Source organism: Hippocampus bargibanti, linkage group LG14 (genome assembly GCF_051943395.1).
Source record: "Hippocampus bargibanti isolate YZ-2025 linkage group LG14, ASM5194339v1, whole genome shotgun sequence".
NCBI classification, from domain to species: Eukaryota; Metazoa; Chordata; class Actinopteri; order Syngnathiformes; family Syngnathidae; genus Hippocampus; species Hippocampus bargibanti.
Window position 1 is genome coordinate 6,003,797 of NC_142747.1, and position 15,455 is coordinate 6,019,251.

General features: G+C 42.6%; 1 protein-coding gene across 11 annotated transcripts in view; it reads left to right on the plus strand.

Annotated features, from left to right (window-relative positions):
- The window catches only part of tenm4 (teneurin transmembrane protein 4), a 180,504-nt gene that overhangs the window by 114,379 nt on the left and 50,670 nt on the right, over positions 1-15,455 (plus strand). For all 11 annotated transcript variants that reach the window (XM_089013414.1, XM_089013406.1, XM_089013404.1 and 8 more), the window contains 4 exons: positions 4,609-4,728; positions 5,762-6,023; positions 10,681-10,948; positions 11,977-12,120. In XM_089013414.1, coding sequence (XP_088869540.1) covers positions 4,609-4,728; positions 5,762-6,023; positions 10,681-10,948; positions 11,977-12,120 — 794 coding nt within the window. The remainder of the gene's footprint in view (positions 1-4,608; positions 4,729-5,761; positions 6,024-10,680; positions 10,949-11,976; positions 12,121-15,455) is intronic.

A 15,455-nucleotide genomic window follows, 5' to 3' on the forward strand; every position in this document is an offset into this window, starting at 1 on the left:
CCAACCCCACCGTTTCTTTGTGTAGCCGCGTGTGTACAAAAAACACGCATGGCATCAACCCCTGCTGCCAACCCCTTGACATTTTCTCCAACTGTCAACAAGCACTCAACATTTTCTCTCCACCGGACGAGCGAGGAAGCAAAAGAAGTAGCAGAAGAGTTGGCCATAAATAAGTAAAAGGTGGAGAATCCAGAGATGAGCGAGAATGGAAGCTCACCTAAAAATATCAGTGACAATCTATTATTCATGCCTGGTGTTCGTTTCCCCTGCATCCCTGCTGACAGAAGTAAGCGGTTATGACGGTGCGTTCGTGGGCTTCAGATATGCCCCGGGCACCTTTCCTGATACAGCCGGTCAGCCGATCATCTTTCCATTGATCCTACCTAACCGCTTCCTCGTAGACATGTCAGCGCTCGCCGCCCTCTGATGTTTACTACCGCAAGAAGCTGCATAGGTGTCACCCAATAAAGTGGCCGCCACTGCATAAAAGCTGCTCACTCTCTCTCCAGGGTAACACGCTATACAAGGAAGTGCCGTGGCCCCCGGCGGCGCCAACCATCAATTCCGGATGGAATAGTAAATACCTACCCCCTATGGGAGGGAGTAAAACACTGAAAAAACTGAGCTCAGCAAACTTCGAAAAAAAAAAGATATACTTGTATACCGTATCAGAAAGCCTTTAATAGTCCTTTTTTCCCCCGAATACAGGTGTCAATTTTTTTGGGATAAATTCAAAGCAAAATCAGGAATAAAGTGTTTATCAAATGCATCTTGAAATCAAACCATGATTAAACTAGGCTACCCCCTTTTAGCCACATCAATGTATCAATGACATAATCCTACTTTTTATTTTCCGTACATTTTCCCATGTAATACGGTGCCGTTTTCATCAAATTAAAGACACACTGCAGAAAATTCAGTTGTTTTAGGGTGGGAACGGATTGAGGCCATTTCAATTCGTTTCAATGTGAAAAACGATTTATGTCTATTTAAAAGCTTTTATTTATTTTTGTTATTTATTTTTTTTCCAGTTAGCAGCGTCGTCAATGACAGATACCGCATGGAATAGTAAAGAGGGACAGCCACTGGGAGAGATTGATACCCAGCAAAGTCGTTATTAGCGACTTTGTGGGCTCTAAAATGCTTTATTTTTTATTCCTCCCATCCCCCATTGAAATAAATCAGTGTCGGTGTTCATTGTCACTTTACCGGCCCTCTTGAAATTGTTTCATTTCGTCATGGTTATTATTATCCGGACAAATAAATTGCCAATTTGGAGGTATTCCCACACTGAATTTATTTAATAAAGTAAAATAAACATCGCCCAAAGCCTTTTAAGAGGGCCACATGAAACTTCATTGGCATCTCTGTCGTGAGAAGACCCACAAAAATGTCTCGTGACTGCCGTCTACCTGTGAAGTCTTTGGATGGTCTCAACGTGCCTGCGTGGCTTTTTGCCGGTTCCTCCAATTTTCTCCCGCATTCCTTAAGACGTGCTTGGCGGCTTAATTAGATAATTTAAATTAAAATAATAAAAATTGTTCTTTATCGATGTGTGCCCTCGAAACTCATTCAGGGTGTGCCAAGCCTACTCACACCCGCGACTCTCGTAGAAAATGCATTTATGCATATTATGGTTATTAGGAGTCCGAAATACAAAAACAAAACAAAAACAATGAAATCATTCATGTATTTTGAAGTGGCAATTTTTTATTTCACTTTTTCTGAAGTGACTCCTGAGTACTGTAAACAGGAAGTCGGCCATTTTGATTTTAAGCGGCCATTTTAGGGCTTATTTTAGCCATTTGTTCTTCAACTCATTCCATTTTCTTATCGATCCAGCTGCTGGATCAGTGGGCCCAAATTGTCCACTCTCTTGTTTACATTCTTCTTCTATGGATGATGTGAGCCGTGCGGTTCACCCCAGAAATAATCTGTAACTTCAACCCAATCTCTTCACGCTCCCTCAGCGTCTCCTTCTCTGGGCTCCATTTGATGTCAATATTTAAATCTTTTGTCTTGACTCGGAGGGGGAGGAACGCCTATCAGTGGGGGCGGGCGGGTGGCCGGCAAGGCGATAGTTCCACTTTCACGCCCCCGATCGCATGACAATACTGGGTTAGCTCTAGAGCTAATTCTGTGCAAATACAGCTGCTTTGGACGTATTTGCGGTGTGATCCGCTCGCTTGTTTACTGTGCGGTGGTTGGACAGCCAAGGTCTACTGAAGGGGAGCCGGTCTAATTAACATAAAGGCAGGTTCCTGGGGAACAGCATTGTAGCAGGTGAATGATCTTGCCTCTAGTAAGGACATGTTGAGGGTGGCTGCTAACACGCGTCTCTTAATTGTTTCCACTTTGTGGCAATATTTAAGACCCAAACCTCTTAAAAATAGGCCAGTGTCTAGGGAATGTTTTTGTTTTGGGGCCAAGACGGCGAATAACAAATGATCAGTTACCGTAATGCTGCGCCGAGTCAGAATTTATCAAGGAAGATGTGATATTAAGATGAGTGCCTGCGAGCTCAAAATACTGCATTTTCCGGTGTATAAGGCGCACCAAAAAGCCTTGATTTTCCTACAAAAATGACATTGCGCCTTATATGCAGGTGCGCCTTAGATGTGAAGTAATATTGAGCCACAAAAGGTCTCGCAACTATTGTCAGCATCCACCGACCTCTGTAGAAGAAGAATTGCGCAAGTAACCACAGCCTCTACTGTAGTACCTTATAATGTGGTGTGCTTTATACTTTAGATTATCCTTTATTAGTCTCGCAGTGGAGAAATGTACATTTCACTTTCACATTACGGTAAATTTTACAAGACGGTACTTTTTTTACATTTTCATTTTTCCTATATTTATATATTATAACAAACCTTTTGCATTCATTGAATGTGCGCCTTATACACAGAAAAATAAGGTCCACATAATTGTGTCACAAATATTTTTTTGTGACAAAAAGGCTGGCTCAAAATTTACTTTTTTCGCTATTTACGTTGAACACAAAAAAAATAATTAAATAAAATAACAAGCCTCCTTGAACGATGCAGTACTGATTCATACTTTGTTACTTGGGCCCACTGCTGGCCACCAATCGACGGTTGGATCTCGTTTTGGCGTGTCCAGGTGGAGGCTGGAGGCTCTCGGGTCTTGATAAGCAGCCAGGCAAGTCTGGCAATCTGCTCTCTTTATTGTTTCCGTCGCAATGAGAAAGATAAGTGTCACCTTTTTTTTTTATTAGAGCAAAAAGTAAACTAAAGCTTTCTTATCTCATTATCGTTTCAGCTCAGGGAAGGGAAAAAAATCCCTCTGAGACATGGATGGAGGTGTTTTTCTTTATTTCTTTTGTCGTTGTGCTTGATTGCTTTATTTGCAATTTTCTTTTCATAAGCTCCTACGAGTTGTACTACTTGTTTCTTGCTGCAAAGAAAGATTTCACACATATGCGGCATCAACGCTGGAACAGAAAAACATTTATTGTATTCTTTTTTAGTGTGTTCTATACGAACCCAACAAAAGCCAGATACTGTTTCAAACGGCAGCCGCAGTCAGATCAGCAAGACTTGTTGTGTCTCTGCCGTTTATACGGAACAGTGCCACGAGGGGGAAAAATGCAGGGAATTCTGTTGTTGTTACAACAAAAGCAAGACAAACAAAACAAGAAATCCTGTAAAATTGCCAAAACAAAAAAAAAAAGTGATATATTCCCCAACAAGCTACAAAATGCCGCCCAAGCGCAACCTAACAGGAAAGTAATGCTTTTTTGGCTTGTCCAGTGAGCTTGGATCTTGAACCTCAAATCCTCATTGAAACCTCGATTCAGCATGCGGCATCCACCACAATAAATACCATGCGATAACAAACCGATCACCCATTTTAAACTAAAAAGAAAAAAATACTTTTTTAAAGAGTCACAAGGTGAACTATATTATCCAGCATCATCATTCACACACGATTAGGGAACATGGAAGTGCGAGCTCTACTCTTTTTCATCAATTTTTTTGTCAAAAGCATTTTCTAAAATAATGGGATTTAAAATTAAGATATTTTATTTCTTCTTCGTGATGTATTTTGACTGGTGCCATTTAAAAAGGCGTCAGACGGCCAGGTACCGTATGTACAAGAATTAAGAATTGAGAAGTATTTTTTATTGATTGATTTATTTATTTATTTAGTGATTACACTACTTACTTAGTATTTATTTATTTATTTTATTAGTTTTTTTATTTGTTCATTTACTTTTGTTTATTTATTCATTCATGCATTTGTTTGTTTATTTGCTGATTTTTATTAGTGTTTTATTTGTTTGTTTGTTTATTTATTTATTTAATTATTTCACCTCAGTCAGTTGGCCAATGTGATTGAAATGGGGGATCAGAGAGTGGGAGTCTTAATTTGTTTGCCTGAGCTGGAAAGACGTTGATTCATCCCCAGTGGTGTTCTTACCTTGGTAGTGATGCATCATCCACACAATAAACTCCTCTTTGCCGTGTCCCAGTTTAATTTAACACACCTGCCCTCGTTTACGGAGCAGGGGATAATTATGAGGCATCATTAAGCATGAGTTACAATTTGTGACCTCGCTGCTCTGTTTCCGTCGTTCCCGCGCAGGCACGCGTGCGTCATTCGTGGACAAGTGGTGACATCGGACGGAACGCCGCTGGTGGGCGTCAACATCAGCTTCATCAACAAGCCTGCGTTCGGCTACACAGTCACCAGACAGGATGGGAGGTAAGATGCCCCTCTCCCTCCTCCTGTCTCAAGTCAAACACGTCTGTGTTCTGGAGATGCTCAATCGCCGCCATTGATCTGCCTCACGCTCTCCAATTTTGCGAACACCGGGCGCAATTCCCAGAGACATCAAACAAAGCCCTTCTGGTGTGAGCTCGTAAATTCCGCTCCAGTTGCAGCCGGCAAGGAAAAGGGAATCAAAATATGCCAATTCAAAGCCGGCGAGTTTGGATTGCGCGGCGCAGATGGACGTTGTGTATTCGCCAGCGTTGCTTTTTGGGTGGCTTTCAGTGTGAGATTTCATTTGAGGCGGCATCCACATGCGCATTTGATATGCGCTTTTCGTACAATTTCCTCATTTTGGTTCTGCACGTTCGCTCGTCTATTAAAGGATGAGTAATCCTAATCTGACCGCTATGATTACGGCACCGTCCTTCAGCAAGTGTTTTATTCAATGCGCAGCGGGATTACATGGAAACCGCCAGGTTGACATTCCAGGGAGATTAATCTGCATGTGGAATTAATCAGACAATATCAGCTCTTAAAAATCCGAATCAGAATCATCTTTATTGTGTGTCGAACACACAAGGAACACACAAGGAATTTGTTTCCGGTCGAACACGCTGCACTGGTATCATCATCAAAAAAATTGCAAAGAGGCACTATACAGTTCAATTTGGGCTACTGTTCAAAGAGTTAATGGCTTGGGAGAAGAAGCTGTTTTAATGTCTGCTGGATTTGGTGCGCATGGATCGATAGCGCCTGCCTGAGAGGAGTAGCTGGAAAAGGTCCAGTATGATTTTCCGCACCCTAGTTTGGATTGTGCAAGTCCTCGAGATGGGTAGGGCGGTACCAATGATTGTTTCCGTCCGAACTGTCCGTTGACTCATCATCGCACCTTGAAAATGTCAAAAACGGGGAAATGATTGATGGAAATTCTCAATCTACCGACAGAATATCAATCGCGGAGAAAACAAAAAAATATGTTGACTTTCATGTCATAAAACGGATCACGTCTGCCCCCCTTTCCCAGTTTCGACCTGGTCACCGACGGGGGCATCGCTGTGGCGCTGCGCTTTGACCGCGCGCCGTTCATCACGCAGGAGCACACGCTGTGGTTGCCATGGGGCCGCTTCTTCGTCATGGACACGGTGGTCATGCGCCATGAGGAGAACGACATCGCCAGCTGTGACCTCAGCAGCTTCGCCCGACCCAGCCCCGTCGTGTCGCCGGCGCCGCTCACCGCCTTTGCGGGGTCCTGCGCCGAGAGGGGGACGGTGGTGCCTGAAATCCAGGTGACGTAAGAGCCCCTTGTGCCCTTTCCTGTTCCCCAGCTCTAGCATGAAACACACACAGGGGCCTCCTGCAAACGATTCATCCCACGCATGTGGCAGACTCTGAGCGCTATTCATCAAGCGTAATAGTCGCCGCGGCGATCCTTGTCTGTCTTGTGTAATTGGTCTTTTTCGCAACTTGGCCCGCCTCCAGCGTCAGGGTGCGCGCGTTCGCAGTCATCCCAGCATCACGTTGATATTTTCAAGCCGAAATATGCGTCGTCGTCACTTTGATGGCTTATTTAGTCACGCTGAGTTATGTCTAATGCGTGTCCATCAATAACAATGGTGAGCTTCAGTCATGTCCATCAAGGCCACCATAGGTTGGTTTGGTTGCCTGAAAAAAAAACATAAACGAGGCGTTTGTGCTGTCCATTTTCCCAAAGCAGTTCCCGCATAGTACATCATGTACTGTGCCGAAGCCGAGAATGTCAATAAAAGTAATGGCGGCCAAGGCCGATTGAATAATTCCTCAGATGAGATCTCTGTTCGTCAAAAGATGGACAAACTGCTGGAAATGAGGAACATGCGGCACAAAAACGTGTGTTCCAATCTATAATGTACCTGTGAGGGCTGCGGTTGAAAACATGATGGATGGAGAAGCTCTGTCGGGTATTTCCGTTGTTTATAACCGTGGTGCTGCGACTAATCCACCGCTCTCCATTTCTCACCAGCATGGTCTCAGATGAAATGACTGTTGTGTATTAGGACCAAAAATAAATCAAGGACAACAGAGGTGTCATACCTTCCACAATATGGAATGTTATTGGAAGCCACTGCCACGATTAAAATTGTGCAGATTAACATTGGATTGAAATGTAATGGTGGATTAAATAAATCGCCTAATTCATATGTAGAATTTTTCTTTACAATTCAATGCAGAATTGCAAGTCCTTAAAACTGAATGCTACTGATGTAAACTTGGGCCATGATTCTTTTATATACCACAAAAAGGAGCCAGAGCATGATTAATTGTGGCTCACTTTGGGAATCACAATTAAGAGGCTACATTTTGATTTTAAAACTCAACTTTATTTATTTATTTATTTTGAGGGGTCATGGAGTTGGAACAGATTAATAACATTTCCATTCATTTCAATGGGAAAAGCGAATTTAGTCTGCAACAAAATGAACTTAAAGTTCAGGGTAAATAGAGTATTCGACAAAACTCACTTTTTAACTCATTCACTGTCACACCATGTGCAAATATGTGTCCACTTTTTTTTCCATTTTCACTCAAATTGCAGGACCCACAGAATATTGACCTTTAGGACTACATAAACATTCAATACAGCATTAGAAACCGTAGACTCTCTTCTTTCATCAGAAAATAAATAGTTAATTCCTAAATTATATGGGCCAGGAGTTATCTGTGCTTCAAATGAGGGCGGCTGTGCAAAATACAATACAGAATTTGTAGATAGGATTGGATTTGGATTGAATTTAACTTCATTAGTTCAAACAAAAAAAATACCAAACAACATGACAATACAAAGACACAGAGAGTAATCCATTCCTAAGCACTTGCTGTAACCTCTTTGTGACATGAAGCAGTTCAAGATGAAAGAGGAGACGATCAATGTGTCCTTTTCACCAGTAGATGAGGGATGTCATGGTGGAATGTGCACGTCTCCTACAAGCTAAATGTTGAAAGCAAACACGAAGCTGTAGCATTCATTGACGAAAAGACATTGTCTAACATCTCCTGTTCCACATGCGCATAGGCACTCTGCACTGACGCCCCTTCTTCTCATCGCGGGCTCCTCAAGCTATGCATCCATCCAGCCACAGACTGTCCAACAGTACCAACCTTTCCGCTGAACCATGTGGGGCTGCGAAGATGCTGGCCATTACAGGCGCAAAAAGCACAATGGCCCCATAGCTGTCCAGAGATGACAGTCAATAGCACCGACATTCCACCTATTCAAAAACAGTACTGGCAAATGTGTGCTACCGAAAAGGTGCAACCACTCAGAACAGTCTCCTCCTTGATGAATGTCATGGCCAAAAATGCTGAAAAAAAAACACAAAGTGACAAAAGAAAAGACAAAAACAACAAAAAAAGCAAGGCTCATAAGAGCACTTGCTGACGGCTGCCTACTTGGGCGCACTCTTGGATTTCAATGTTGTTTTATATTGCGCTTTAATAACAGCTGAAGCTGCAACAAAGCGCTAACATGAACAAAAGGCAAATGCTGGCCCCTCGTGGAAGGGAAAAACATTGCCAGAGGTCTGACTAGCGCTTTATCCCCCCGCAAGAAACAACCCGAATAAAGTCGGGAATGACAGCAAATGAGCTAAATGGCTTCACCACAAATTGCATTCTTGAAACTTCACTAAACGTTCCAATAATAATATTATTATTAATATTATTAATAATAATAATAATACATTTCATTTATAAGTGCCTTTAAAAACCCATACAGGTGAGATATCAAAATACGTGATGTCACTCCCACACCAGATGATGCAGACATCGATCACCCAATCCATAGTAGTTTATTATGTAGAATTATTTTATATAACTTTTATTTTATATTATAACTTTTGGATTTCAAATGACTCAAAATGACAGCCGCTTTTGGGCAACGTGTCACTGGCATAACTGCTACCCCAGCCATTTCATCCCAGTCTTCTTTCAAGTTGTCGGAAGATGTCATCCTTCATCAGATCTTTTTTTTGTTGTTGAAAATGGTGATCAAGTGGGCTTACCCACATTTGTTCCCGTTGACCTCCTTTCCATGCGACTCAAAGTCTAACGGTCGTCTATTTGCCCTTTTCTAATTATCTCATCTCCCAGTTTGCCTCCCAAGATTTATAGCATATCAGTGAATTTGTTACGAGTCTATTTTTAGCCGCCTCTTCGTCTTTGCTCCTTTTTTGATAGCCGCACTTTGATCTGTTGTCCTCCCAAGGGTGAATTTGGATCAATCGCCGCGGAGAACCAAACGCGACCGATGATTGACATGTCGGTTGTTTTAATGGTCACACTCAATCTTGCCGAACGAAAGGAAGCTGAGGGGGTGGGCAAAGGTGACTTAATTAGATCGGAGTGGAATAAACCGGTGCATGCTGACCTTTCACAACGGCGCAAACGCCACCCGGAATGTGCACAGGTCATCGCCCGGCCTGTTGTTATGACTCCATAAATTCTCGGCCTGTGTAAGCCGCGGGCCCAAGGGCAAACGCAGCAGTGGCGTCGTCGCATCGAAACGGAATGCTGGTAATGAAGGACTTTTCTCTTATGAAATCGATGGAGAAAACTATTCAGCAAGGCTATAATGAAGAAATCCTTCATCGGCTTGCCTCTGATGCCGCTCTGTAATTGTCCTTCTATTGATATTTCGGCTCCATATATCTGCTCGGAGGAAAGGTGATGAATAATACGCGACAGTCTGTGCTGGTCAGCGCCAGGAGGGAAGACAAATGGAGCTTGGTTGAGAAATAAAAGGCCATGGGGATTTGAGAGCTGGTCTTTTAATGGCCACGTGGCAGTTGCTGGCCTTGTGGCGGGTCATCATGACTCGCTCGGACACTTGGATTGGATTGGATTGGATTGGATATGCCTTTATTAGTCTCACAGTGGAGAAATTTACATTTCACAGCAGCAAAGTGATGAAAGGAATGAAAGTAGAAAAACGAAATACATGAGCTGCTGGAAAGGCAGCTGCTGGAAAGGCAGCCACTCTCGCGGCGCCGTCTTGAAGTCAAAAGAACAAAAAAAAAAAACAACCTAAATAACAAATAATATGACAGCATAGAGACAATATGACAAAACAAAGACACAGAGAGACATGGAATGTACTTTAGAGTACGAGTCTTGAAATTCACCCTAAAACACAAAAAAAATCATGATTATTCTAATGTCCTGTTATGATCGTCCATCCAATTTGTTAGAATTGTCTTTCAGCAGGGGGGGGGGGGGGGTATTGACCGAATTTGCGAGATGCCGTAATGCAACTGCCCGGGACTTGAAACAATACTCCTGGCTGGCCAAATTTCTGATCCATTGTACCCCCAAGTAAAAAAAAAAATACACATTTAACCCCAAATAATTTATCCGATAATAAAACAAAAATGGAGAAAAAGAGTGTCTCTAAACAAGTCCAAATATCTCCCACAAAATATGAATACTTTTTGATTACATCTGAATATTTACAGAATTCTTAAGATTGTCCACTTTTTTGACATTATCCCTTTTATGTACCAATCATGATCACATGTAACCCAATAACACAATACGCTGTCAACTTTGTTTTTGTCATGATTCGCATGGCGGTGGTGGTGCTAGTGGATCCCAAAAAAGAAGGCGGGAGGGAGGAGCAGGGTGTATTTGACAAATTGTATTGAAGTCGGCAGGAACAAAATCTCAAACAACAAAGTCATCAGTACAAAAAGGTCCAAAGTAGCAAACAAAACCGCGAGTAAAACATGGCAAGATGAAACAATCCAGCCAGAGTGAAACAAACAATGACCTGAATGGTCGTGCCGAGAGTCCTTTTGACTGCCACTGATTAAAACAACCAACACCTGTGGATGATCTTCAGGTGGGGCCCTGCAGTGCACCCGTTTGTCGCAAACCGAAACGTGACAGTTCTGTCTTTGCTCCGTCCCATAGACACTACAGGAGGAAGTTCCTATCCCGGGTACGAACATGAAGCTGAGCTACTTGAGCAGCAGGACGGCGGGTTACAAGTCCATCCTGAGGGTGACGCTGACCCACGCCGCCATCCCGTTCAACCTGATGAAGGTGCACCTCATGGTGGCGGTGGAGGGCCGGCTCTTCAGGAAGTCCTTCCCCGCTGGGCCCGACCTCCTCTACGACTTTGTGTGGGACAAGACAGACGTCTACAGCCAGAAGGTCTATGGCCTCTCCGAAGCTTTTGGTGAGTAGCCATTTTTGTTTTTAACTCATTCATTGCCATTCACGAATTTATTCAGGATTGAAAATATGACGTGTTTTTTCTTGCTTGGGTGCCGATAAATCGCTGGCCAGATATCTGATGTACGCGCTTTGTTCCAGCTGTTGTTAAAGTGCTATATCCACCAATATGTATGTATTGCATTGTATTTTGGACAGCCACCCTCATTTCAAGATCATATAACTCCAGACCCATATAATTTAGGAATTAACCCTTTTGACCACAGCCTCATGAAAGAAGAGAGTCTTGCATGTTTATGTAGTCCTAAAACTCAATATTCTGTGGGTCCTGGAATTCGAGTGAAAATGACAAAAACCCTGGCACTGGAGTCGACACATTTTTGCACGTCTGGCAGTGAATGAGTTAATTTCACTGTTCAAAAATGATTGTTCTATAAAAGTACATATTTGCAAAAGTACAGGGGAAATCCATGCGAGTGCTAAATGAAAAAAATATGGACGCATTCAGAATGATATGAATGATACGGAACGACATCTAGGTTATCGGGGAAATGAATTGGAGATTTTTATTTTATTTTTTTGTTTTTTTGTGGGCCCAAGAAATGTTTAAATTTTCGAACATGAATGAGGAGGTTAATCTGATTTTGATGAAAGTGTCACTTTCATTGTGGGAATTTTAGTCATGAAAATGTTGAAATTTTGGAAGTCCATACTTGTCAAAATATACCACAAGTAGGAGATTTGGTTTCAATAAAAAAAATGTCATTTTCTATACATTAAATAAAAGCATCTTAATAATGACTGTTTTACCCAGGAACAGATTAATTTTCTTTATTTCCGATGGGACAAATCAGCGAGCTGACCTCCCACTCGCTATATTGGGAGAATAACTCCTAAGGTTCGTAAACAGTTTTAACGGCAATTTGAGGATGCCCGGCGGGATGCGCCTCTGTCGAAAACAACCACCACCAATCTCGTCAAGTGGGTTTCCAGTCCGGGTTGTCATTCGATGACCTGCCTTTGTTGTTTTAGTGTCTGTGGGTTTCGAGTATGAATCATGTCCCGACCTGATCTTGTGGGAGAAGAGGACGGCTGTTCTGCAGGGATACGAGAGCTCAGCCTCCAAGCTGGGCGGCTGGACCATCGACGAGCACCACGCTTTGAATATACAGAGCGGTGAGTCATCTTCAAAATCCCACCCCATCCCACTCGAGCAGGGGGTGGGGTGTTTTTTGCAATTATTATTCATGTCAGATTGAATATAAGAGTTGAGGTTTTTTTCCTGTTTTTTTTTGTTGTATTTTTGTTGATCTGTTTCCCACACATGTGGGCATTGACAATTGAAATCACTGATATTAATCTCATCCAAAAAAAAAGCTATTTGAGATTTGAAATACAAGTAACAACAATACAACTTACGACCGAGTACCGTTCGCAAACGGTTGCGCGTTGCGGTGGCAGGCGTAGAATTAAAATTTTAAAAACAGGGTCTGGAGGGTGTGGTTGTATGATTGGTCGTAAGTCGAGCTGGTTGTAAGTTGGATGTTACCTGTACATTTTTTGGACGTTCAGAGAAAATAAAATTAAAAACAACAAAAACAAGACTGGCAAAGATCTTACAACCTCAAAATACAAATGTATTTAAAGATGTACGAATAAGAAATACGGCATGAGCTCAGCTGACTCACCACAAGGCTTGTGCTGAACATGAGCCTTTTATCCCAGTTTTTCCTATTTTTGTCAATGAACTGTGTCATCTTTTCTCCCAATTGCGACACATCCACACCCCACATATTCGAGTCCCTCCCACAGCCTATAGCTCCTTTGATACATTTTTTTAGATGCTGCATATTACCCCTGTCCATTTTTTCCCACCTTCTCCACCTAAGTGGTCATTTTTACCATTTCTGCCAAATGGCTGTTGAAAAGCAGATGAAGTGAGAAGAAAGTTCCGGCCAGTTAACTGTCAAGAGTGAGGGTCCCGCTTGGTGTGGCCAGGAACTTCATCGTAGGAGATGAGATGAGGCATGCTGATAGGAAAAGTGCTCGGGAAGCTTTGATCTGTCAAGCCGAGTCGGAATAGGCCGTCCGGATGAGGAGAGTGGCAAAATTCCACCCCCTGGCTCCCATTTACTTCTTTGCCTCATCGTTTTTAGAATCAAACCTAATTTAATTGCCGACAGCCAGCTAGAAGCCGTCGAGAGATTTAATCATGCCCGGCCGGGGAAGAGGATGCTTGGTTGATCCTCGCTCGCATTGCTTTGGTCAGACCACTCACGCCGGCGAGTCGGAAGATGAGAAAATGCGCTCGGTGCATTTCAAACAGGAGCTTATTGGATCGCACCGAAGCTCTTTTGCGTTAATGTTGTCATGAACTTGCCAAGAGGAGATCCGTACAGTAAACGCAGGGATCAGGCAAATGAAAAAAAAGAAAAGAAAAAAAAAAGGAATAATGCGTCATGCCTTCTGTAAGTTTTAATGTTAGTTTAGAGGACAACCGACGTATCCGGACAAGTCGTGTCCATAATTTGTAAAATGGCTTCAAATAACTTCTACTGAGCGAATTTTAAAAAGATTCCACCGCATATAGCTATATTTTACGTTTTAAGACTCGCGCTGAATATTCAGGAAGTCTTGTTTTTGAGTTGGTGACGAGTCCGTACGTGACGTCACTAAAGGAACGCCCCCTGACCGAAAGACACAGTGTAGCAGTCCTTCCATCACGTCAATGTATTTTGCTGTATTGTTTGGTCTGAAAACCTTGTGTTGCAACCAAAAGCCGCCAAAAGAGGTTGTCCAAGCTCCATATAAGGAATGTATCAGCCTGTGAAAACGGAGATGGCTACAGGAGGTCGTCATTTTGTGCCTGTTTTCTGGTGATCGTTTCTCCCCAATGTTGCCTCAAAATGGCATGGAATAAATTCTTTAATCGATTGCGAACATGTATGCTTTCCTCTTCAGAACTATCTGAATCATATTCATAACTGGAGGTGTAACTAGAAAGCATATTCTCCGAATCTGAAGCCATTGTTTTGATTCTCAAGCAATGCAAGACGTCTTGGCGTGACGTCACAAACTGGGGCGGGACTTTCTGAAAATGCCCAATTTGCAGCTCAATTTTTTGCAGATTTTGGACACTTTAAGTCATTTTTATTGGTGTTTTGCATTTGAATAAAAATATCATAGTGCGTGTTTTGGGTATATTAGATGTTGTAAAACGTTTTTCTGATGTCAGTTAAAAAACAAAAAGGTGACGTTGGTTGTCCTTTAAAGGAGCCTCCGGACAAGTTCTACTGAGCGTATTTTACAAAGATTCCACCGCATTTAGCTATATTTTACGTTTTAAGACTCTCGCTGAATATTCAGGAAGTCTTGTTTTTGAGTTGGTGACGATTCCTGACGTCACCTCACGGAAGGAACGCCCCTGACCGAGAAAGGACACACAATGCATTTTGCGTTACTTAATTTGGTCTGAAAACTTCGTGTTGATCTGTGTTGATGGCGAAAATAAAAGGAAAACACATACACAATAACGCGATGGTGAATCGTTGTGTGTTGCAACAAGACAACTATTTGATATTCGCGGACAAAAATTCCCAGGAGAAAAATCAGCCCATTTCCACGGAGCTTTGTCGCTATCTTCTGCATTTTTTGCATGCTACATTTCTGTCCAGATGCCTCAAAATGACACGGAATAAATGCTTTAATGAATTGCAAAAATGTATGCTTTCTTCTTCAGAACTATTTGATTCATATTCGTAACTGGATGAGTAACAAGAAAGCATCTATTTCGAATCTGTAGCCATTGTTTTGATTCTCGAGCAAGGCAAGACGTCTTGGCGTTACATCAGGAACAAGGGGGCGGGACCTTCTGAAACTGGCCACTTCCGGGTTCAATTTGAAGTAGTTTTTGGACACTTTAAGTCATTTTTATTGGTGTTTCGCATTTGACTAAAAATATCATACTGAGTGTTTTGGGTATTTTAGATTCTATAAAACGTTTTTCTGATGTCAGTTAGGAAACAAAAAAGTGGTGTCGGTTGTCCTTTAAAGCATAAAAGTCATTTAGCACCGAGTCCCTATTACACTTTTTGAATGGATTTCAACTTACGGCCGTTTTGACTTACAACCGGTTGTAATTCGGATGTTACATGTGTGTAATACCCATCCATCCATGACATTTTCTGTACCGCTTATTCTTCATTAGGGTCACGGGGGTGCTGGAGCCTATCTCAGCTGTCTCCGGGCACGAGGCGCCCTGAATTGGTTGTCAGCCAATCGCAGGGCACACAAAGATGTACAACAGTCACTGTCACACTCACACCTAGGGACAATTTGGAGTGGTCAATCTGCCTGCCATGCAGGTTTTTGACGTGTGGGAGGAAACTGGAGGACCCGGAGAAAACCCACGCGGGTCCGGGGAGAACATGCAAGCTCCACACAGCAAGGCCGGGACGCGAAACGGCGACCTCTGCACTGTGAGGCCGGTGTGCTAACCACTCGATATATAT